At 45.1% G+C, this 25,895-nt stretch overlaps 1 protein-coding gene across 3 annotated transcripts in view; it reads left to right on the forward strand.

Annotated features, from left to right (window-relative positions):
• The window catches only part of SSH2 (slingshot protein phosphatase 2), a 141,933-nt gene that overhangs the window by 35,664 nt on the left and 80,374 nt on the right, over positions 1–25,895 (forward strand). For 2 of the 3 annotated variants that reach the window (XM_081945386.1, XM_081945388.1), the window contains exon 2: positions 24,077–24,120. In XM_081945386.1, the coding sequence (XP_081801512.1) occupies positions 24,077–24,120 (44 nt within the window). Of the gene's footprint in view, positions 1–23,557; positions 24,121–25,895 lie in introns of those variants that run through there. The other variant, XM_081945385.1, reaches the window with a different exon arrangement.

Consider the following 25,895-nt stretch of genomic DNA (forward strand, 5'->3'; position numbering starts at 1 on the left):
GCATTTCTTTAGATAAAAATTCAACACAAGATTCAATATCTGTTCAATATACTTGCGATGAAGTAAAAAAAACACCATTAAAAACTGTTTAATAAAATACGTCACATAACGCGCGACAGATTAGCCTTCAAATATCGAAAAGGAGGACATGTAGGAGGACACTTTTCGAGGGAGGACAGAACTTACAAAAGAAGGACTGTCCTCCCTAAAGGAGGACGGTTGGTCACCTTATGGTCTAGGGAAGAGAAGGACCAGGGGACACAGGAGAGCATCTTTCAATATTGGGGGGGGCTGCCACAGAGAGGAGGGGGTCAAGCTATTCTCCAAAGCCCCCAAAGGCCAGATAAAGGACTAATGGATGCAAACTGATCAAGGAGAGATTCAACCTAGAAATAAGGAGGAATTTCCTGAAAGTGAGAACAATCAACCCATGGAAAAGAAGTTGTGGGAGCTTTATCACTGGAAGCTTTTAAGAAGAGACTGGACTGCCATCTGTCAGAAATGCTGTAGGGTCTCCTGCTTGGGCGGTGGGGTTGGACTAGATGACCTCTAAGGTCCCTTCCACCTCTGTTAATCTGAATCTATCTAAGATGATCAAAGGCCTGGAGGCCAAAACATACAATGAACAGTTGCAGGAACTGGGCCTGACTAGTCTAGTGAAGAGAAGGACCAGGGGAGACAGGAGAGCATCTTCCAATATTTGAGGGCCTGCCATAGAGAGGAGGAAGGGGGTCAAGCTATTGTCCAAATAGGTTGCTTCCAGAGGTTATGGGTGCTCCATCACTGGAGGGTATTTAAGAAGAGATTGGACAGCCACTTGTCTGAAATGGTATAGGCCAGGCGTGTCCAAACTTGGGAACTTTAAGACTTGTGGACTTCAACTCCCAGAATTCCCCAGCCAGCAAGAAGTACGCAGACGGCTTTCATGACTGAGCTGGAAGTAGAACTCCTCATTGCCTGGTGATTGGCTTAAAGTCACCCAACCAGCTTTGATGACAGGCAGGAGTAGAACTCACCACCTCCTGGTGATTGGTCCAAAGACACCCAGCCAGCTTTCATGCCTAAGGTTGAACTAGAACTCACCGTCTCCTAGTGATTGGCCCAAAGTCGTCCAATTGGCTTTCATGCCTAAGGCAGGACTAGAACTCACCATCTCCCGATGATTGGCCCAAAGTCACCCAACCGGCTTTCATGCCTAAGCCAGGGCTAGAACTCCCAGTCTCCTGATGATTGGCCCAAAGTCATCCAATTGGCTTTCATGCCTAAGGCAGGACTAGAATTCCCAGTCTCCCAGTGATTGGCCCAAAGTCACCCAACTGACTTTTATGTCTAAAGTGGGATTAGAACTCACAGTCTGCTGGTTTCTAGCCTGGGGACTTTAACCATTAGGCCAAAATGACTCTAGTGTTGCAAGCTGAGCTGCATAGATGCTCCACCTGTGTGTGTTGGGGGGGGGGGAGGGGAGGAAACAAGGGGCTTCTTGAAAACCAGGGAAGCTGTGAGCATGTGCCCCCCCCTCTTTAGAGCGGGGGATCTGTTCATGTGTTGGGTGTGTTGTTGTCGTTGTTGGCAGCCGGAAAAAGATTCAGAAACCTGTTCGGAGAAGACAGCTGTGGTTGGAGGGGGGGGAAGGAAGGAGCCCCCTTTTCCGGTGGACAACAATGGGCTTGTGTTGGTGGGTGGTTATTTTTTCCTCTTCTGGTTCTGCAAATGCTTTTCGCGAAGGCTCACATGGGGAACCTTGACTGTGGTTTGCACATCCGGAACACCGGAGCTTCTCATGCGCGGCCGACGTCTCTCTTTTTCAGAAAGGAGAAGCAGCCGTTTTCCCGACCGACAGGAGTTGGGTTTTTTTTTTTGCAGCTCGCTAAAGTTTGAGTTAAACATGTTAGCTGGAAAAGAGGCTTTCAGACTTCCGGTTTTTTCCTGCCCTAGATTGGGGAGGGGGTGAGGGGGCTTTCCTGCTCTCTGATCTTGGCGGTTTTCATGCAGACGTTTCATGACCCAACTAGGTAATGTCATCAGTGCCAGGAGGGAGGGAGGCTTGGAGGGGAGGACGAGAAGGAGAAGGAAGGGTGGGATCCTTGGTGTTCTCGGAGTGGGTTTTTTTTTTCCTCAGACATTTCATCACCCAGCTAGGTAAGAGCATCGGCCTTGGAAGGAAGTGGAGTTTGCAGAGAGGAGGAGGAGGAGGAGGAGGACTGTGGGGTCTTTGGTGCCCTCTGAGCTGGGTAGTTTTTTTGCAGATGTTTCATGACCCAACTAGGTAACATCATCAGTGCTAGAAGGGATTGTGGAGAGGAGGAAGAGGACCGTGGGGTCCTTGGTGCTCTCTAAGCTTGCAGACGTTTCATTACCCAAATAGGAAATAGCATCAGTCCTAGAAGGGAGTGGGGTTTATGGAGTGGAGGAGGAGGGATGGGAGGAGGAGGAGGAGGAAGAGGAAGACCGTGGGGTCCTTGGTACTCTGTGAGTTTGGTGGTTTCCTTGCAGACATTTCATGACCCAACCAGGTAACAACATCAGTGTTAGAAGGGAGTGGGGTGTGTGGAGAGGAGGAGGAAGAGGAGTGGGAGTGAGAAGAGAAGGAGAACTCTGGGATCCTTGGTACTTTCTCCACTGGGTTGTTTTCTTGGAAACATTTCATGACCCAAATAGGAAACAGCATCAGTCCTGGAGTGGAGTGTGGTTTATGGAGTGAAGGAGAGGGAGGAGGAGGAGAAACAGGAGGAGGTGGAACAGGAGGAGGAGAGGAGAAGGACGACTGTGGGGTCCTTTGTGCTCTCTGAGCTGGGTGGTTTTCTTGCAGACGTTTCATGACCCAACCAGATAACATCATCAGTGCTAGAAGGAAGTAGGGCTTGCTCTGTTTATATACAGTCAGTGTGGGCAAGTTCTTGGTGGCTCCTTGATTAGGTTGTTGTTTATTGTCAAGTCATTGCCAAGACACTTGTAGACAAAGGACAAACTCCACTCCCTTCTAGTGCTGAGAAGTGGTAGAGACTTAGGGAGTCACCGATTAAGTCCTCCATGAAGGCACAAAGGACACGAGTCCCTTTCTGGGAGAGGGGCAGTCTAAAAATCTAAGAAATAAATAAATAAATAAGTTCACTTTCTAATCACTTCTGGAAATGGCTTATTAACTACTTTAAAGCTATTAGAGACCTTCAGAACGGCAAGCTTGAAAATCTCTGGGCGAGTTTGCCTTCAGTCCCAAGCGAAAGGAAATTTGAATCGTGAGCTTACGAATTGGAACTATGCAGCAGAAAACTAAATCGGATTGTGAACTTAGAAAGGTATTAATGGATTAAAGGGCCCAGAGAAATATAGAAATATATGTAGAATGGAATATTGCATTTTTTACAAGGAGATTTTGGAATTAACAATAAAGAACTTCTCATGGGAAATAGAACCTGGATTGGATTTTGCGAGAGAGAACATAAGTAAACAATTTTGTGATTTCAAAAACTGAACGTCACAGGAAACTAAAGACTTTCAGTAGAGGAAAATTACACAGGCGTGTATGGTGATGCAAAATATTGTGACTATGAATACTAAAGCAGACGTTTGAACAATGGAATCAAAAAATAGTACTATAGAAACAATATCAACAATTCCTCTATTAACAGCAGCTAGAATTGTATTTGCACAATATTGGAAAAGTTAAAAAATTCCTACTGAAGAGAAGTTGATCAGGAAAATATTAGAATGTGCAGAAATGAATAGACTCCTTAATAGCAATTAAGGAGAAGGAACAAACTGCTTAATTTATGATATGGGAAGCATTTTACCAATGGTTAGAGCAGGGGTGTCCAAACTTGGGAACTTTAAGACTTGTGGACTGGCTGGGGAATTCTGGGAGTTGAAGTCCACAAGTCTTAAAGTTCCCAAGTTTGGACACCCCTGGGTTAGAGAATAAAAAAAGGAAATTGGAAATAAAGGAGGAAGACAAAAAGAAGAATAGAAAATACATTAAGATAAGAGATAAGAATAAAATGGCAACTGATAACATGAGTGTGATGAGAATAATTACGTTTAATGTTATTATTGTATTTTTATTAGAAGATACATTATGAAGGAAATGAAGAGTTACACATGGTTGTTCAATGTATATAATTGTTCAACGTATCTAATTTGTGGAAGGATGCTGCACAGAAATATTTGTATCCAGACAACACACTGCTTAAGGAGAGATGAAATGTTTATGTTTTTTAAAATGGAAAATAAATAAAAAACTTTTTTTAAAAAACAATGCCTCTATAGAAGCCTAGATGTTTTGAAAAAAACGACAGCCATAAAGCAAACTTTACATATGACAAGATAGAGTATTGAAAATGGATTTAAAACTGGCAGGTAGAAAGAATAACTTAGAAAAGCATGTTCCCCTGGATCTACAAAAGAAACTGGCGGAGGTTTTAAAATTTCAAAGGAAAATACAAATAACAAACGGAGAAAAAATGAGCTGGATATTTTGTTCTGCTGGTTCTGCAAAAAAGAGTTTTGGAGTCTTGAAGAACAGAGAAAAAATGAACAGAAGCCAACTCTTACAAGAACATTTGAATGAACTAAAGTAAGCATGTTAGAAGTAAAGGGAAGGGATTTAAAGTTGATTTATTTGGCCACGTTTAAAACGAGATGTGTCATTACTTCTGGCTACCCTGTATGGACTTTCTTCTGATGGCAGGACTGAGATTATATTGATTTGTTTATAGACAAGAAATGGGAAGAAGAGATAAATGTTTGTAACGGTAGAGACTAAATTTCTTTATATTTGTGATGAAAACTGGAATTCACTTCATACAGGTAGTCTTTGATTAACGACCATAATTGAGCCCAACATTTCTGTTGCTAAGTGAGACAATTGTTCAGTGAGTTTTGCCTCATTTTATGATGTTTCATGTCCCAGTTGTTAAGCGACTCGCTGCAGTTTTAAATTAGTGGTGCGATTGTTAAGTGGAGCTGACTTCCCCATTGACTTTGCTTGTCAGACGGTCACAAAAGGGGATCGCGTGACACTGGGACACTGCAACAGTCATAAATACGAGTCTGTTGCCAAGTGTCTGAATTTCAATCTCGTGACTCGGGGAATGCTGCAATGGTCGTAAGTGTGAAAACTAAGTTTTTTCAGTGCCAGTGTAACAGTAGTGGGTTGCAGGCGGTATGCTCTGGTACGGGCGTACCGGAACCTGCCCGGAGCACCGGATACCGTTCCAGTATGGTGCTCCGGAGGGCCCACCCGCCCGAGCTCCTTACCGGTCTTTTAAGTCTTTGGCGCTTCCATGCATGGGCACGGCAAGTACAGTGCCTGTGCGATTCTCCGCTGAGCAGTCGGAGCGTCGTGGAAGCGGTAAGACGCATACTCGGCCATGTGGACGCTTCCGGGCCCGATCCAACTGGTAGGGTTGGAACAGGGTCATTAAACGAATTGTTGAGGACTGCCTGTATATTTCTTTTCTCTTTTTTCATTATATTCTTTTCCTTTCCTTTTCCTTCCTTCCCTTGCACTTTTTCTCTTTCTCTGAGATGGTATAAGTTCTCCTGCTTCAGCAGGGGGCTGGACTAGAAGACCTCCAAAGTCCCTTCCGTCTTCTCTTCTCTTCTCTTTTAATTCCACTCTATTCTACTCTATTCCTATTCCTATTCCATCCATTCCGTATTTTCTTTTCTCTTCTCTTCTAATTCTACTCTACTCTACTCTACTCTACTCTACTCTACTCTACCCTACCCTACCCTACCCTACCCTATTCCTATTCCTATTCCATCCATTCCGTATTTTCTCTTCTCTTCTCTTCTCTTCTCTTCTCTTCTCTTCTCTTCTCTTCTCTTCTCTTCTCTTCTCTTCTCTTCTCTTCTCTTCTCTAATTCCTCTACTTTATTCCCGTTTCTATTCCATCCATTCCATATTTTCTCTTCTCTTCTCTTCTCTTCTCTTCTCTTCTCTTCTAATTCTACTCTATTCCTATTCCTATTCCATCCATTCTGTATTTTCTTTTCTCTTCTAACTCTACTCTACTCTACTCTACTCTACTCTACTCTACTCTACTCTACTCTACCCTACCCTATTCCTATTCCTATTCCTATTCCTATTCCTATTCCATCCACATGGCAGTAAATAAATTTTGTGTTTGTTTGTTTCCCCAGAGGAGGGGCAAGAGCCAAAACAGGGCAAGGAAGGGCTTCCAAACCACAAAATTGCCAAGTGTAACATGACTTTTAAGAGGAGACACGTTACTAGTAGCTGTTGGCTACAACAGCTCAAATGCTGCCTCTCCACCAAGGGGAGCCCTCTGACTCTTGTGGCGGAGGGGAAGTCAGCACTGCAGGGGCTGATGGGTTTGAGCGGAGTTTTAAGATACCTCGACTTCAACATTCAGAATGCTGGCTGGGGAATTCTGCAAGAGAAAGCCCACCCCTCTTAAAGCATTCTGGCTGGGGAATTCTGGGAGTGGAAGTCCTCCCCTCTTAAAGCATGCTGGCTGGGGGATTCTGGGAGTGGAAGTCCTCCCCTCTTAAAGCAGGCTGGCTGGGGGTTTCTGAGAGTGGAAGCCCACCCCTCTTAAAGCATGCTGGCTGGGGGATTCTGGGATTGGAAGCCCACCCCTCTTAAAGTATGCTGGCTGGGGGATTCTGGGAGTGGAAGCCCACCCCTCTTAAAGCAGGCTGGCTGGGGGTTTCTGAGAGTGGAAGCCCACCCCTCTTAAAGTATGCTGGCTGGGGAATTCTGGGAGTGGAAGTCCTCCCCTCTTAAAGCATGCTGGCTGGGGGATTCTGGGAGTGGAAGTCCATCCCTCTTAAAGTATGCTGGCTGGGGAATTCTGGGAGTGGAAGTCCTCCCCTCTTAAAGCATGCTGGCTGGGGGATTCTGGGAGTGGAAGCCCACCCCTCTTAAAGTATGCTGGCTGGGGAATTCTGGGATTGGAAGCCCATCCCTCTTAAAGCATTCTGGCTGGGGGATTCTGGGAGTGGAAGTCCTCCCCTCTTAAAGCATGCTGGCTGGGGGATTCTGGGAGTGGAAGTCCATCCCTCTTAAAGCATGCTGGCTGGGGGATTCTGGGAGTGGAAGCCCACCCCTCTTAAAGTATGCTGGCTGGGGAATTCTGGGAGGGGAAGCCCTCCCCTCTTAAAGCATGCTGGCTGGGGGATTCTGGGAGTGGAAGTCCATCCCTCTTAAAGTATGCTGGCTGGGGAATTCTGGGAGTGGAAGTCCTCCCCTCTTAAAGCAGGCTGGCTGGGGGTTTCTGAGAGTGGAAGCCCACCCCTCTTAAAGCATGCTGGCTGGGGGATTCTGGGATTGGAAGCCCACCCCTCTTAAAGTATGCTGGCTGGGGAATTCTGGGAGGGGAAGCCCTCCCCTCTTAAAGTATGCTGGCTGGGGAATTCTGGGAGTGGAAGTCCTCCCCTCTTAAAGCAGGCTGGCTGGGGGTTTCTGAGAGTGGAAGCCCTCCCCTCTTAAAGCATGCTGGCTGGGGAATTCTGGGAGGGGAAGCCCTCCCCTCTTAAAGTATGCTGGCTGGGGGATTCTGGGAGTGGAAGCCCACCCCTCTTAAAGCAGGCTGGCTGGGGGTTTCTGAGAGTGGAAGCCCACCCCTCTTAAAGTATGCTGGCTGGGGAATTCTGGGAGTGGAAGTCCTCCCCTCTTAAAGCATGCTGGCTGGGGGATTCTGGGAGTGGAAGTCCATCCCTCTTAAAGTATGCTGGCTGGGGAATTCTGGGAGTGGAAGTCCTCCCCTCTTAAAGCATGCTGGCTGGGGGATTCTGGGAGTGGAAGCCCACCCCTCTTAAAGTATGCTGGCTGGGGAATTCTGGGATTGGAAGCCCATCCCTCTTAAAGCATTCTGGCTGGGGGATTCTGGGAGTGGAAGTCCTCCCCTCTTAAAGCATGCTGGCTGGGGGATTCTGGGAGTGGAAGCCCACCCCTCTTAAAGTATGCTGGCTGGGGAATTCTGGGAGGGGAAGCCCTCCCCTCTTAAAGCATGCTGGCTGGGGGATTCTGGGAGTGGAAGTCCATCCCTCTTAAAGTATGCTGGCTGGGGAATTCTGGGAGTGGAAGTCCTCCCCTCTTAAAGCATGCTGGCTGGGGGATTCTGGGAGTGGAAGCCCACCCCTCTTAAAGTATGCTGGCTGGGGAATTCTGGGATTGAAAGCCCATCCCTCTTAAAGCATTCTGGCTGGGGGATTCTGGGAGTGGAAGTCCTCCCCTCTTAAAGCATGCTGGCTGGGGGATTCTGGGAGTGGAAGTCCATCCCTCTTAAAGCATGCTGGCTGGGGGATTCTGGGAGTGGAAGCCCACCCCTCTTAAAGTATGCTGGCTGGGGAATTCTGGGAGGGGAAGCCCTCCCCTCTTAAAGCAGGCTGGCTGGGGGATTCTGGGAGCGGAAATCCTCCCCTCTTAAAGCATGATGGCTGGGGGATTCTGGGAGTGGAAGTCCATCCCTCTTAAAGCATGCTGGCTGGGGGATTCAGGGAGTGGAAGCCCACGCCTCTTAAAGCAGGCAAAAGTCACAGAAGGGCAGCCTTGCTTAACAGCAGACATATAGGGCTCCATTACCTGTGATTGATCTGCTCTGTTTCCTGCCTGAGGGGGGGGGGCTAGTATGATTGCAGGGGGTGAAACACACACACACACATGCACCTGATCCGAAGAATGGCTTGCATTTGAAAGAATCCTGGTCTATCAGCCACCTTCTGAATGCCCCAACCGGCCGTTGTCTTTGGCGGCTCAGAAGACTTAGCGCTGCCCCCAAAGGACCTCTAAGCAGAACCAGGGGGGCTGTCTGGGGCTACAACTTGAGAGCCGAGTCCCATAACGTGAAAGTCAGCACAACATCCCGGGGCGGGGAGGGGGGGGGGACCGTTGCCAGCTCTGAACCCAGGTAGCAGGACTTCCCACCAAGTAGCTTTTGCTGGAATGACAGTTTAAAACCTAAGCAGAACAAATAGCTACATAGATGGACGGGTGGATGGACAGACATAGATAGATGATAGATAGGTGGATATATACATAGATGGATGGACAGACATAGATAGATGATAGATAGATAGATAGATAGATAGATAGATAGATGGATGGATGGATGGATGGATGGATGGATGGATGGATGGATGGATGGATGGATGGATGGATGGATGGATGGAAAGGCAGACAGACATAGATATAGATGGACAGACAGACAGATAGATAGATGAACAGAGACAGACACATAGATACATAGATGGACGGATGGATGGAAGGATGGACAGACAGACAGAGATACATAGATAGATACATAGATGGATGGACAGATGGACAGACAGACACATAAATATACATGGACAGACAGGCAGACATATATATAGATGGACAGAGACAGATGCATGGATGGATGGACAGACACACACATAGAGATATAGATGGACAAATGGATGGATGGATGGACAGGCAGACAGTCAGATACATAGATAGATACATAAATCGATGGATGGATGGAGAGACAGACAGACAGACACATGGATATAGATGGACAGAAAGACACCTAAATACACAGACAGCAGTTGGTCAGATCAATATAGATGATAGGCAAACAGACAAAATATTACTGTCTGTTTGCATCCCCGATGCAAAAGGCAGGGAAGGAGCTTGGAGCAGCCGAAGCCCAGAACATGGAACCCAGAGGAAGGAAGGAAGGAAGGAGGGAGGGAGGACTTTGGGGAGAAGGAAGAGTGCAGGGCCAACGTGTTGGGAAACTGCCCCCCTTGTTCCTGGAAAGAGGAAGCCCTCCCGCTGAGAAAGTGGGCCGTGCCCAGTGCAGGCTGGCAGCCGTTCAGCGACTGAAGGAGAACAGCTGTTTTTCCTGGTGATGGTGCAGCCTCTCCCCCCCCCCCCCCAAAAAAAATATTTCCCCCCTTCCTTTGGCAAGAAGTCCAGTTGCTGTGGCGCTTGGTGCGTTCCTCCTTCAGCGCCAGACGGCATGACGTGTGTTCCAATAAATCAAGCATCCTCGGGAAAAAAAACCCTCCACAGCAGCCATACATGTCCAGGATTTCAATTCCAAAACCATTCTAATATCATAAAATCCTGATTACACCACGGAAGATAACGGCTCAAAGGGATGGGAGGGGGGGGGCACAACCTTGGCAGAAGAGAATGTGAGGAGCCTGCCAGGTCTGGCAAAGGGGGATGCCAGCCGCTGCCCTACTTATGTCCTTCAGACGCCGGAGGGGGGTGTGTAGAGGGGGGGGGGGTGAGCTCGGCCTTTGTCTGCTGGTGTTCTATTTTGCGAGCATCATGAGAGCAGAGCAAACAAGCGTCGTAACCGTGGAGGAGGAGAATATTTGGGGCTCAAATATTGGGAGGGTGGAGTCCTTGGTGCAATCTGAGCTTGGGGGTTTTCTTGCAGATGTTTCATGACCCAACTAGGGAACGTCATCAGGGCTAGAATGGAGGGGGTATGCAGAGAGGAGGAGGGGGAGGAGGGGGAGGAGGAGGAGGAGGAGGAGGAAAAAGACTGTGGGGTCCTTGGTGCTCTCTGAGCTTGATGGTTTGCTAGTAGACGTTTCATTACCCAACTGGGTAACGTCATCAGTGCTAGAAGGGAGGGGGTTTGTGGAGAGGAGGAGGAGGAAGAAGAAGAGGAGGAGGACTGTAGGGATCCTTGTTGCTCTCTGAGCTTGGTAGTTTTCTTGCCGACATTTCATGACCCAACTAGGGAACATCATCAGTGCTAGAAGGGAGGAGGAGGAGGAGGAAGAGAATTCTGGACTCCTTGGTGCTCTCTGAGCCTGGGTGTTTTCTTGCAGACATTTCATTACCGAACTAGGTAGCATCATCAGTGCTGGAAGGAAATGGAGATTGGAGAGAAGAGGAGGAGGACAACTGTGGGGCCTTTGGGACTCCCCGAACTTGGTGGTTTTATTGCAGACATTTCATGACCCAACTAGGTAACATCATCAGTGTTAGAAGAGAGTAAGGGTTGTGGAGAGGAGGAAGAGGATTGTGGGGTCCTTGGTGTGCCTTCTGAGCTGGGTGATTTTCTTGCCGACGTTTCATAACCCTACCAGATAACATCATCAGTGCTAGAAGGAGGTGGGATTGTGGAGTGGAGGAGGAGGAGGAGGAGAAGTGTGGGGGGGTGCTTGGTGTTCTAAGCAGCAATGGAGGAGGAGTGGATTCTCCGTCTCTGCGTCTTTTTGAGCTGGTCTTCCTGCACATTGCAGAGGGATGGACTTGATGATCTTTGAGCTCCTCCTCCCCCCAACTTTACAATCCAAGATTCACTAGACCAGGGGTGTCCAAACTTGGGAACTTTAAGACTTGTGGACTTCAACTCCCAGAATTCCCCAGCCAGCTGGCTGGGGAATTCTGGGAGTTGAAGTCCACAAGTCTTAAAGTTCCCAAGTTTGGACACCCCTGCACTAGACCCATGATGGCATGCGTGCCATAGGTGGCACACAGGGTTCTCTCTGTGGGAACGTACACCATCGCCAGCTGCTCTTCTGGGTTACCAGCACGCTCGTCTTTGCAGGTGCTGGAGCGCTGGAAAATGGCCTGAAAATGGCCCGAAAAATAGCCCCCCAAAAAGAGAGGCTGTTTTCCAGGTCCAAAAAACATCCTGAAACCCCCCCAAAACAGCCGAAAACAGGCTGTTGTCTGGTCTATTTCCAGGCTGTTTTTTGGTCTAAAATTGGCCTGAAAATGGCCCCCAAACAAGCCATTTTATTTATTTGGCTGTTTTTCATGCCAAAAATAGCCTGGAAATGGCCTGAAAAAGGCCCCCAAAACAGGCTGTTTTCTGGGCCGTTTATCTGGCCCCCAAAACAGCCAGAAAACGGCTTGAAAAACAGCCTGAAAACACTCCCCCCAAATGCCCCAAAACAGGCTTTCTGGGCCTTCAGGCCACTTCCAGGCTGTTTTTTGGGCTAAAAACGGCTCAAAAAAGGCTTGGAAAACAGCTTGAAAAGGGTCCTGAAAACGGCCCCAAAACAAGACATTTTCTCAGCTGTTTTCAGGCCATTTTTTGGCCAAAAACAACCCAAAAAACCCAGCCCCCCAAAAGGCCTGCGCACGCCGGCCAGCTGATCTTCGGGGCTCCGTCCATGAGGTGCCAAAAACGTTTGCCATCCCTGCCCTAGACAGTCTCCACCCAAGGCCGGGCGACATTCGGCTTGAGATCCCTGCCCCGGGCAGAAGGATGGACCCAGAGGTCTCCGGGGGTCGCTGACCAAATCTGTGGCTTGCAGTTCACACGAAGGAGTCTTTGCGCCATGCATGCGCACGCCAGGCCGCTGCGTCTCCCTCGCCAGGAAAATCCGCCTCCCTCCAGCCGCAGGAGGCAGCTGACGTCCAGATGTTTTTCATCTGCAGCCCCAAATAGTCCGAGCCAGCTGGCTGGCGGGGAGAGGGGGGCTGTAGTGGGGGGGGGGTGTTGAGAATTGCTAGGGCTTGTAGTTTGGCACCGGAGTTCCTACTTCTCTGGCAGAGCGGTGAAGAAACGGGGGAGTTGCCTCTGCTCCTCGCATCCAGAGCTTGGCGTGGCTGCTTGGCGCAGCCCACATCTGGGAGCCATTCCTCCAGGGGGTTGGCAGGATTGCGGAATGACAAGAGTTGGAAGGGACCTCGGAGGTCTTCTAGTCCAGCCCTCTGCCCAAGCAGGAGACCTTATCCCGTTTCAGACAAACGGCTGTGCAGTCTCTTCTTGGAAACCTCCAGTGTTGGAGGAGCTATCACTTCTGGTGGCAAGGAGTTCCACTGGTTGATTGTTCTCACTGTCAGGAAGTTTCTCCTTAATCCCAGGTTGCTTCTCTCTTTGGTTAGTTTCCACCCGTCGCTTCTTGTCCTGCCTTCAGGGGCTTTGGAGAAGAGGTGGACCCCCTCTTCTTCTCTGGGGCAGCCCCTCAAACACTGGAATGCTGCTTTCATTCCCCCCCCCCCTTCACAGCTTCTTTTCATTAAACCAAACATACCCAATTCCTGCAACCATTCATCAAACAGTTTACTCTCATTCTGTTGTTTTAATTGTCTCCCTGGGTTACTATCTTTTATCTGTGTTTTGTGTGTGTTTGTGTGTATTATTTTTTACCCTTTGTGTGTGTATAGCAAGAGAGGCAGGGGGAGAAAGAGAAAGAGAGAAGGGGGAGAGAAAGAGAAAGGTAGAAAGAGAAGGAGAGAGGGAGAAAAAGAGGGGGGAGATGGAGAAAGAGAGGGAGAGGGAGAAAGAGAGAGGGAGAAAGGGAGAGGGAGAAAGAGGGAGAGAGGGAGAGAGAGGGGGAAGAAAGAGAGGGAGAAAGAAAAAGAGAGAGGGAGAGAGAGGGGGAAGAAAGAGAGGGAGAAAAAGAGAGGGGGCAGAGATGGAGAAAGAGAGAGGGAGAGGGAGAAAGAGGGAGAGGGAGAGGGAGAAAGAGAGGGAGGGAAAAAGAGAGGGAGAAAGAGGGAGAGAGGGAGAAAGATAGGTAGAAAGACAAAGAGCGGGGGGAGAAAGAGAGAGAGAACGAGAGAGGGAGAAAGAGAGGTAGAAAGAAAAAGAGAGGGAGAGAGGGGGGGAAGAAAGAGAGAGGGAGAAAAAGAGAGGGGGAGAGAAAGAGAGAGAGAGGGAGAAAAAGGGGGAGATGGAGAAAGAGAGAAAAATAGAGAACTTTTAAAATTAATTTAGCCTGAGGATTCAGCAAATTTTAGGCCACTTCTGAAGTTTCAACCTGAATCCGACTTGCGATTTTAAAAATCTCTTCCTGGCTTCCCTTTCACGTGCTTCAAAAAGACGACACAGGTTAATACGACGTTTGTCTTTCTGCTGAATCAGACAAAAACTATCCTAAAAACACAGCTGGGCTGAGGATTTGGGCGGAGGTTGTTTTTCAATATGATTTGTTGTTTGTTTAAACCCCGACTTATTCCCTTTTGAAAAGGACGGCAGGAGGCCGTGCATAGATCCAGCCCATCTTCCTCCTGCTTTCCACGCGACAACCCTGTGAGGTGGGGTGGGGTGGGGGGGAAGGACTGTCCCAAAGTCACTTTTCATTCTTCAGGCAGAATTAGAACTCATCATCTCCTGGTGAGTGGCCCATAATAACTCAGCAGGCCTCATGCTTAAAGAGGGACTAGAATTCACATCCTCCTAGGGATCAGCCCAGCCTCACTCAGCTGGCTGTCATGCCTAAGGCGGGACTAGAACTCACCGTCTCCTAGTCACTGGCCCAAAGTTACCCAGACAGCTTTCATGCCTAAGGAAGGACTAGAACTCACCGCCTCCTGGTGATTCACCAAAAGTCACCTAGACAGCTTTCATGTCAAGGCGGGACTAGAACTCACTGTCTCCTGGTGATTGGCTCAAAGTCACCCAGTTGGCTGTCATGCCTAAGGCGGGATTAGAACTCACCGTTTTCTGGTGATTGGCCCACTCAGCTGGCTGTCATGCCTAAGGTGGGACTAGAACTCACTGTCGCCTGGTGATTGGCCCAAAGTGAGCTTTCCTGGCTATGGTAGAACTAGAACTCACAGCCTCGTGATTTTTAGCTGGTGCCTTCACCACCAGACCAGACTGGCTGTCAGATCCATGATGGATTTGCCCTGGAGAAGAGGTTGACATCCTCTTCATTTTTTATAATTTGATTTTTCCTTAATAAAGGACCCCTTCCCCAGGTAGAAAAAGGAAATAGCAATTTTACGGTGAGTTTATCGGCTCTCTTCTGTCCCTGGCACCTCCTGCTTGGGCGGGGGGTTGGACTAGATGACCTACAAGGTCCCTTCCAACTCCGTTAATCTGCAATCTTTTTTTCCCTTATATTTTTTATTTTATTTTTACATAAACCATCCATTTTCCATGAACCAGTGTGTCGTCTGGGTGTACAGATTTTGTGCCAGCATTCAAATATACAATCTTATTCATAATTTAATCTCGTTTTAGCTTAATTTCCAATACCTTAAGTATCTAATATTATAACAATCCCATTGTGATCTGTTTAACTCTATTAGTTATATTGACTATTAATACATTTTCTATACTTTAGATAACTTCTTTTACTATTACTTCTTATGTCTGTTCTCTAACCACTGGCAAAAAGATTCCCAAATTGTATAATAATCGTTTTTTCCCCCTTTCTCTTTGCTAGCCAGTGTCAATTTGTTTGTTTCTGCACATTCTAATATTTTCCTAATCACCTTCTCCTCTGTAGGGATCTCTTCACTTTTCCCATTTTGTGCCAATGCAATCCTAGGTGCCGTTATAACAACATGGATAATCCAATATACATTTTCTTTGCTATACTTTTCTGGTCAAACCCCCAGCAAAAATATTTCAGGTTTTATATATCCTTTTCTTACAGCCACTTATGTATTTTGGTCCCATATTTTTATACTTCTACGCAGGCCCACCACATGTGATAGTAGGAGCCCGGTGTCTGGTGGCATTTCCAACTATTAGCTGATTTGTCTTTAAACGTCTTCGCCAATGCCATCGATAAAACATCCTATCAAAATTCTCTTTATATGCAGTTGACATTGTTAATGTATAATTTCTCTCCCATCCTTGCTGCCATTCTGTCGTAGTGATGGCGAACCTATGGCATGGGAGGGAGAAAGAGAGAGAAGGGGAAAGAGAGAGGTAGAAAGAGAAAGAGAGGGGGGGGGAAAAAGAGAGAGGTAGAAAGAGAAAGAGAGAGGGGGGGAAAAGAGAAAGGTAGAAAGAGAAAGAGAGAGAAGGGGAAAGAGAGAGGTAGAAAGAGAAAGAGAGGGGGGGGGGAAAAAGAGAGAGGTAGAAAGAGAAAGAGAGAGGGGGGGAAAAGAGAAAGGTAGAAAGAGAAAGAGAGAGGGGGGGGGAAAGAGAAAGGTAGAAAGAGAAAGAGAGTGGGGGAGAAAGAGAAAGGTAGAAAGAGAAAGGTAGAAAGAGAAAGAGAGAGGGGGGAAAAGAGAAAGGTAGAAAGAGAAAGAGAGAGGGGGGAAAAAGAGAGAGGTAGAAAGAGAAAGAGAGAGGGGGGGAAAAGAGAGAGGTAGAAAGAGAAAGAGAGAGGGGGGGGAAAGAGAAAGGTAGAAAGAGAAAGAGAGTGGGGGAGAAAGAGAAAGGTAGAAAGAGAAAGGTAGAAAGAGAAAGAGAGAGGGGGGAAAAGAGAAAGGTAGAAAGAGAAAGAGAGAGGGGGGAAAAAGAGAGAGGTAGAAAGAGAAAGAGAGAGGGGGGGAAAAGAGAGAGGTAGAAAGAGAAAGAGAGAGGGGGGGAAAAGAGAAAGGTAGAAAGAGAAAGGTAGAAAGAGAAATTGAGGGGGAGAGAGTGGGGGAAGAGAGAGAGAGAGGGAAAAAAGAGGGGGGAGAGGGGGAAAAAGAGAGAGGGGAGAAAAAGAGGGAGAGGGAGAAAGAGAGAGCACTCTCTGTGCTCTCTGTGCCAAATCTCTGTCACCCCAGCTCTGTTCGACCGTGTATGCGCGCGCCCCTTCTGCCAGCCAGCTGATTATCTCTGCCACACATGTGCAAGGGGTGGGGCACATGCAGGGATCTTGTGTACATGCACGGGGGGTGGGTGTGAAGCAGGGGAGCGCGGGGGGGTCATGTGCACATGCGCAGAGGTGGGGTGCACGCGGGTTGGTCGTGCGTGCATAGGTGGGAGTGTGGGGGGGTTGCGCACGTATTGCATTATAGGTGCGCGCGCATGCACACGCTTTCGGCATGCGAGAACGAAAGAGTTGGTTGAGAAGAAAAAGGTTAGTCATCCTTGTTCTATCATATAACCAAAAGTTTTAGGCCAAACTATCATTGCCTCTTTCACTTGTTCTTTTTCTAATTTAATACTCAGTATGTAGGTAGGTAGGTGGGTAGGTAGGTAGATGATAGATAGATAGATAGATAGATAGATAGATAGATAATAGATAGATAGATAGATAGGATAAAGATAGATAGATAGATGATAGATAGATAGATAGATAGATGATAGATAGATAGATAGATAGATAGATAGATAGATAGATAGATAGATAGATAGATAGGATAAAGATAGATAGATAGATAGATAGATAGATAGATAGATAGATAGATAGATAGATAGATAGATAGATAGGATAAAGATAGATAGATAGATAGATAGATAGATAGATAGATAGATAGATAGATAATAGATAGATAGATAGATAGGATAAAGATAGATAGATAGATGATAGATAGATAGATAGATAGATGATAGATAGATAGATAGATAGATAGATAGATAGATAGATAGATAGATAGATAGGATAAAGATAGATAGATAGATAGATAGATAGATAGATAGATAGATAGATAGATAGATAGATAGATAGATGATAGATAGATAGGATAAAGATAGATAGATAGATAGATAGATAGATAGATAGATAGATAGATAGATAGATAGGATAAAGATAGATAGGATAAAGATAGATAGATAGATAGATAGATAGATAGATAGATAGATAGATAGGATAAAGATAGATAGATAGATAGATAGATAGATAGATAGATAGATAGATAGATAGATGATAGATAGATAGATAGATAGGATAAAGATAGATAGATAGATGATAGATAGATAGATAGATAGATGATAGATAGATAGATAGATAGATAGATAGATAGATAGATAGATAGATAGGATAAAGATAGATAGATAGATAGATAGATAGATAGATAGATAGATAGATAGATAGATAGATAGATAGATAGATAATAGATAGATAATAGATAGATAATAGATAGATAGATAGGATAAAGATAGATAGATAGATAGATAGATAGATAGATAGATAGGATAAAGATAGATAGATGATAGATAGATAGATAGATAGATAGATAGATAGATAGATAGATAGATAGATAGATAATAGATAGATAATAGATAGATAGATAGATAATAGATAGATAGATAGATAGGATAAAGATAGATAGATAGATGATAGATAGATAGATAGATAGATGATAGATAGATAGATAGATAGATAGATAGATAGATAGATAGATAGATAGATAGATAGATAGATAGGATAAAGATAGATAGATAGATAGATAGATAGATAGATAGATAGATAGATAGATAGATAGATGATAGATAGATAGGATAAAGATAGATAGATAGATAGATAGATAGATAGATAGATAGATAGATAGATAGGATAAAGATAGATAGGATAAAGATAGATAGATAGATAGATAGATAGATAGATAGATAGATAGATAGATAGATAGATAGGATAAAGATAGATAGATAGATAGATAGATAGATAGATAGATAGATAGATAGATAGATAGATGATAGATAGATAGATAGATAGGATAAAGATAGATAGATAGATGATAGATAGATAGATAGATGATAGATAGATAGATAGATAGATAGATAGATAGATAGATAGATAGATAGATAGATAGATAGGATAAAGATAGATAGATAGATAGATAGATAGATAGATAGATAGATAGATAGATAGATAATAGATAGATAATAGATAGATAATAGATAGATAGATAGGATAAAGATAGATAGATAGATAGATAGATAGATAGATAGATAGATAGATAGGATAAAGATAGATAGATAGATAGATAGATAGATAGATAGATAGATAGATAGATAGATACTAGATACATAGATAGATACATAGAAAGAAAGATGTAGACAGAGGATAGATAGATAGATAGATAGATAGATGATAGATAGATAATAGATAGATAATAGATAGATGGATGGATGGATGGATGGATGGATAGATAGGATAAAGATAGATAGATAGATAGATAGATGGATGGATGGATGGATGGATAGATAGGATAAAGATAGATAGATAGATAGAGAGATAGAATAAAGATAGATAGATAGATAAATAGATAGATAGGATAAAGATGATAGATAGATAGATAGATAGATAGATAGGATAAAGATAGATAGATGATAGATAGATGGATGGATGGATGGATGGATGGATGGATAGATAGGATAAAGATAGATAGATAGATAGATAGATGGATGGATGGATGGATGGATGGATGGATAGATAGGATAAAGATAGATAGATAGATAGATAGATAGATAGATAGGATAAAGATAGATAGATGGGATAAAGATAGATAGATAGATAGATAGATAGATAGATAGGATAAAGATAGATAGATGGGATAAAGATAGATAGATAGATAGATAGATAGATAGATAGATAGATAGATAGGATAAAGATAGATAGATGGGATAAAGATGATAGATAGATAGACAGACAGACAGATAGATAGATAGATAGATAGATAGATAGGATAAAGATAGATAGATGATAGATAGATGGATGGATGGATGGATGGATAGATAGGATAAAGATAGATAGATAGATAGATAGATAGATAGATAGATAGATAGATAGATAGATAGATAGATACTAGATACATAGATAGATACATAGATAGAAAGAAAGATGTAGACAGAGGATAGATAGATAGATAGATAGATAGATGATAGATAGATAATAGATAGATAATAGATAGATGGATGGATGGATGGATGGATGGATAGATAGGATAAAGATAGATAGATAGATAGATAGATGGATGGATGGATGGATGGATAGATAGGATAAAGATAGATAGATAGATAGAGAGATAGAATAAAGATAGATAGATAGATAAATAGATAGATAGGATAAAGATGATAGATAGATAGATAGATAGATAGATAGGATAAAGATAGATAGATGATAGATAGATGGATGGATGGATGGATGGATGGATGGATAGATAGGATAAAGATAGATAGATAGATAGATAGATGGATGGATGGATGGATGGATGGATGGATAGATAGGATAAAGATAGATAGATAGATAGATAGATAGATAGATAGGATAAAGATAGATAGATGGGATAAAGATAGATAGATAGATAGATAGATAGATAGATAGATAGGATAAAGATAGATAGATGGGATAAAGATAGATAGATAGATAGATAGATAGATAGATAGATAGATAGATAGATAGGATAAAGATAGATAGATGGGATAAAGATGATAGATAGATAGACAGACAGACAGATAGATAGATAGATAGATAGATAGATAGATAGGATAAAGATAGATAGATGATAGATAGATGGATGGATGGATGGATGGATAGATAGGATAAAGATAGATAGATAGATAGATAGATAGATAGATAGATAGATAGATAGATACTAGATACATAGATAGATACATAGATAGAAAGAAAGATGTAGACAGAGGATAGATAGATAGATAGATAGATAGATGATAGATAGATAATAGATAGATAATAGATAGATGGATGGATGGATGGATGGATGGATAGATAGGATAAAGATAGATAGATAGATAGATAGATGGATGGATGGATGGATGGATAGATAGGATAAAGATAGATAGATAGATAGAGAGATAGAATAAAGATAGATAGATAGATAAATAGATAGATAGGATAAAGATGATAGATAGATAGATAGATAGATAGATAGGATAAAGATAGATAGATGATAGATAGATGGATGGATGGATGGATGGATGGATGGATAGATAGGATAAAGATAGATAGATAGATAGATAGATGGATGGATGGATGGATGGATGGATGGATAGATAGGATAAAGATAGATAGATAGATAGATAGATAGATAGATAGGATAAAGATAGATAGATGGGATAAAGATAGATAGATAGATAGATAGATAGATAGATAGATAGATAGATAGGATAAAGATAGATAGATGGGATAAAGATAGATAGATAGATAGATAGATAGATAGATAGATAGATAGATAGATAGATAGATAGGATAAAGATAGATAGATGGGATAAAGATGATAGATAGATAGACAGACAGACAGATAGATAGATAGATAGATAGATAGGATAAAGATAGATAGATGATAGATAGATGGATGGATGGATGGATGGATAGATAGGATAAAGATAGATAGATAGATAGATAGATAGATAGATAGATAGATAGATAGAGAGATAGAGAGATAGAATAAAGATAGATAGATAGATAAATAGATAGATAGGATAAAGATGATAAATAGATAGAAAGATAGGATAAAGATAGATAGATAGATAGATAGATAGATAGATAGATAGATAGATAGATAGATAGATAGATAGATAGATAGATAGATAGGATAAAGATGATAGATAGATAGACAGACAGACAGATAGATAGATAGATAGGATATAGATAGATAGGTAGGTAGGTAGGTATATCTCCTCTTCTGTTCTTGTTAATATCTTATCTAATTCTGGAACACAACTCATCCTCTCCAGCAGCTGCCCTCTGCTGCCCCCAGGTGGCAGATCCTAAAATGCGCAGCTTGAGCCGGCTACCAGTAGAAAAGTGGCAGGGGTGGGGTGGGGTGTTTGGCTTTGTCCCTGGTAAAAGCAGCCGTCTTTGGCCGGCCACACAAATGTCCACTAGGGCAATAAGTGGCAGTGAGTGAAAAAAGGAGGCAGCAGCACCCAATGGTCAGACTCAGTGGGCGGAGAACCGTAAGGGCAGCAGATTTCCTGCACTGCACTAAAATCAGAGTCTAACACAAACTTTGCCACTTTAAGACGTGTGGACAGCAATTCCCAGAATTCTCAGCCAGCAGGCTGAGTGGAGAGGAAGCCCACCCCTCTTAAAGCCTGCTGGCTGAGGGATTCTGGGAGTGGAAGTCCTCTCCTCTTAAAGTGTCCTAGTCTGAAAACACTGCCCTAATCTCTCTCTGAGATCCTTTCCACCCTCTTTCTGCCTATGTTGGGGCTCAGGGGACCCCCCCCCCCCACTATTCCACGTGCAGCCCCCGTTTTCCACCACCCCCCTTGCTGCCGAGAGTAATTCCAGCAGCTTCCCAGCCTGCCCATCCGCAGCTGTGCCCAATGCCTCTTAAGTCAGGAGGCCGGCAGGCATCTCTCCACATGTGCCAGCACATCAGGGGAGCCTGCGGGTGGGGTGGGGTGGGGGCCTGCCCAGCTTAACAAGCCAGCTTACGCAATCCGGTAGCCCTTTTTCTCACCCGGAAGATCTGTGTTTTGTTTGAACCGGTTCCTTTCCCAGGCCTGTTCCAGCAAGGCCCAAAAAAGGACCAGGAGAAGTTTCTCCGCAGGCCACGACATGCCCAAGAGTGCCCTAAAACTTCTGTTTTATGATCAGGATTGGTCATGGCGCTAGTCCCTAAGGAAAGGAATATAGACATGTAAAGACACACACACACAAACACACAGGGATTATGTGCCATCAAATAGAAGAGAAAGGGTAAGAGAGAGGAAGAGTAGGAGAGAGGGTAAGAAGGAGGAGAAGAGAGGAGGAGTGGGGGAATGAGAGGGGAAGAAGAAAGGAGGAAGGAGGAAGAGGGAAAGGAAGAAAGGGAAAAGCAGAGGAGGTAAGGGAGGGGAAGTAAGAGTAGGAGGGAGGGGAAGAAGGAGGAGAAAAGAGGAGGAGGGGGGAAAGAGGGGAAGAAGAAAGGAGGATGGAAAGGAAGAAAGGGTAAAAGCAGAGTAGGAGGGAGGGTAAGGAGGAGGAGAAAAGAGGAGTGGGGGAAAGAGAGGGGAAGAAGAAAGGAGGAAGGATGAAGAGGGAAAGGAAGAAAGGGAAAAGCAGAGGAGGTAAGGGAGGGGAAGTAAGAGGAGGAGAGAGGGGAAGAAGGAGGAGGAGGAGTGGGGAAAGAGAGGGGAAGAAGAAAGGAGGAAGGATGGGGAGTTGTAGTCCTGCTAGGGTTGGAGGATTCTGGGAGTTGAAGTCCACAAGTCTTAAAAGTTGCCAGTTTGGAGACCCCCTTGGTGTTAGGAAGTGTTGTGGAGGAAAAGGAAGCTGTAAACAGGGGGCCACCTTCCAAAGGCCGACAGTAGCTTGGATTTATTTCATTTCATTTCATTTTGTTTTTTTATTTACCTACCAAATTTAGAAAGAGCCCGTCTTGGTCTCCCTGTGCGTGTGTACAAATAATTCCTTTGTTTGATTTGATTTATGCGGAGGTGACTCTGAGTGACACAGAGCTAAAAGCACCCATAGAACAATAAAAATAAAGAAATGAATCTAACAGAAAGAGAGAGGAAAAGCCACGGCTGTCCAGTGAATCATTGCAGTTGTTGAACGAGTCACACGGTTGTTAAGTGAATCCAGATTCCCCCTTGAGTTTGTCAGAAGGAGGCAAAACGGACAGCGCGACCGTCATAAGTACGAGTCAGTTGCTGAACCGCCTGAATTTTGATCATGTGACGTGGGGATGCTGCAAACAGTAGAAAGGTGGGGGGGAAAACCCGGCCATAAGTCACTTTTTTCAGTGCCATTGATATTTTGAACCATCACTGAATGAACTGTTGTAAATTGAGGACTAACCATAATTCGGAGGTGTCAAATTTTTCCATTCTGTTGTCAATCCACAAAAAGAGAGAGAGAGAAAGAGAGAGAGAGAGAGAGAGAGAAAGAAAGAAAAAGAGAGAAAGAGAGGGAGAAAGGGAAAGAAAGAGAAAGAAGGAGAGAAAGAAAAAAGAGAGAAAGAAAGAGAAAGGAGAAAGAGGGAGAGAGAGAAAGAGAGAGAAAGAAAGGAAAGGGGAGAGAAAGAGAGACAGTGAGAGAAAGAGAGAAAGAAAGAGAAAGGGAGAGAGAGAGAGAGAAAGGAAAGGGGAGAGAAAGCGAGAGAAAGCGAGACAGTGAGAGAAAGAGAGACTGAAAGAGAGAGAAGAAAAGAAAGAAAGTGGGAGAGAAAGAAAACGAGAGAGAGAAAGAGAGAAAAAAGAAAGAAAAAGGTACAGAAATAGAGAAAGAGAAAGAAAGAAAAAAGTGAAAGAACGGTAGAGAAAGAATGAGAGAAAGAGGGAAAGAGCGAGAGAGAGCAAGGAAAAAGAAAAAAACCCACTTTTTTCAGTGCCATTGTACTTTCAAACGGTCACTAAATGAACCATCGTAAGTCGAGCACTACCGGTAGCAACGCTTCGTCTATGTGAAATCAAACCCTTTTCTCCCCATTTCAGAAACGGCAGCTGCATCACGTTTTAATTTTTTCCATGTTCATTTTCTGGTTAAATGAACCCTGCCGCCGCTGACTGTCGTAACTCGAGGACTAACCTGTGCAATGGATTGTGGGCTAACCCCTTTTCCCTTCCGCCCCTCTCTCTCCCTTCTTCTCTTGCACCTCCAGGAGGCCGACAGCGGGGAAGACGACTGCCGCTTCCAGCCCAGGAGGTAGGTCTTGGCAGGGGGCGGCCCCACAGGGGCCCCGGGGTTGGGGCTGGGTGGGCACAGGCCCACGTGAGCCACGGCCCGTCCAGCGATGGTGGCCAAATCGGAAGCAAGCTGTGAATCCAGACGGCCCCTTGGCCCCCACGCCTCCTGGCCGCCAAAACCTCATGATGGGCGGAAGGGTTTTTCCCGCGAATGGCCACGGGAGGACGTGGCAGGCCGAGAGAGGCCTGGAGGCAGGACCGTGTACGTGGCTCAGCGCTGAACCCCGGGGTGGGTCCTGGGTGCTTCTTTCTGAGCTGGGTGGTTTCCTTGCAGACGTTTCATGACCCAATTAGGGAACAGCATCAGTGCTAGAAGGAAGCGGGCTTTGCGGAGAAGGAGGAGGAGGAGGACTGGGGGGTCCTGGGTGCTCTCTGAGTTTGGTAGTTTTCTTGCAGACGTTTCATGACCCAACTAGGGAATATCAGGAGTGCTAGAAGGAGGAGGGGTTTGTGAAGAGGAGGAGGAGGAAGAGGAAGAGGAGGAAGAGGACTGTGGGGTCCTTGGTGCTCTCTGAGTTGGGTGGTTTCCTTGTAGACGTTTCATGACCAAACTAGGCAACGTCATCAGTGCTAGAAGGATAGAGGAGTAGGATGACCGTGGGGTTGTGCCTAGTCTTATTCTGGATACAGGCCCATGATGGAGAACCAATGGCCAGAGGGCCAGAGGTGCCACGCGCAGCCTTCTCTGCTGGCACCCGCACCGGATCTCCGTGGCTTTTCTTTCGTGAGCTTCTGTTTCCCTCCTAACGACGAAGCAGAAGCTCCCGGAAGGAAAAAGATCGGACCGCTTGCCACACCGACCATGTTGGGATGCCCCGCCGTCCAGCTGGTCTCTGGGTCTCTGCTTCCCGTGCATGCATGTCCACCCATGAGCACACCTTTCCGTTTGGGCATGCGCATGGTGCCTAAACGTTTCGCCATCGCTGCGTTATAGCATTCCAGACAGTCGTCCAGATCTCTTCTTAAAAGCCTCCAGTGTTGGAGCACCCATGACTTCTGGAGGCAAGGAGTTCCACAGGTTAACTGTCCTCACTGAAGTTTTCTCCTTCATTCCAGGTTGCTTCTCTCTTTGATTAGTTTCCACCCGTTGCTTCTTGACCTTTGCAGAATAGCTTGACTCCCTCTTCTTTGGGGCGGCCCCTGAGATATTGTACCGCTGCTCTCCCGCCCCCCCCCCCGCCCTAGTCCTCCTTTTCTCTAGAATGGCCACACCCAAATCCCCATCCCATTTTGCGGCCTTCTGTCCAGCAAAGTCAAAGGGAAAGCCAGGTTCGCTTAACAACGGTCTTCCTAGCTTCCCAACTGCAAGTCGTTTCTCTTCAGAACCGCGAGACAAGAAAGTTCGTAAAACGGGGCAAGAAACGTCTTGCTCAGCAACAGGGCTCAATTGTGGTCATAAGCCGAGGAATTACCTGTACGACCAGCTCAAGAGATGTTTCCTTCTTCAGTCTGCCCCATCCGATATCCGGGGACCACAAATTGAAGATGGGCATTTAAAAACAAACAGAGGGTCTTTCCAGACGGGGGTGGGTGGGAGCGAAGAATGGTAGGCCAAATGTTTCCCTGGGAACAAACTCTGATCTGTCAATCAAAGGAAGACCCCCCGCCCCCACACCCACCCACCGACCGAAAAATCCAACTAATCTACTTCGGGCCAATTTTTCCTGGGGATTTCTCTCTCTTCCCAGCTTTGCAACAGGAAGTCCGCTCCAGAGGTCAGCCGGCCCAACAGCC

The sequence above is a fragment of the Natrix helvetica genome, assembly GCF_964273705.1.
Source record: "Natrix helvetica genome assembly, chromosome: 2".
NCBI classification, from domain to species: domain Eukaryota; kingdom Metazoa; phylum Chordata; class Lepidosauria; order Squamata; family Natricidae; genus Natrix; species Natrix helvetica.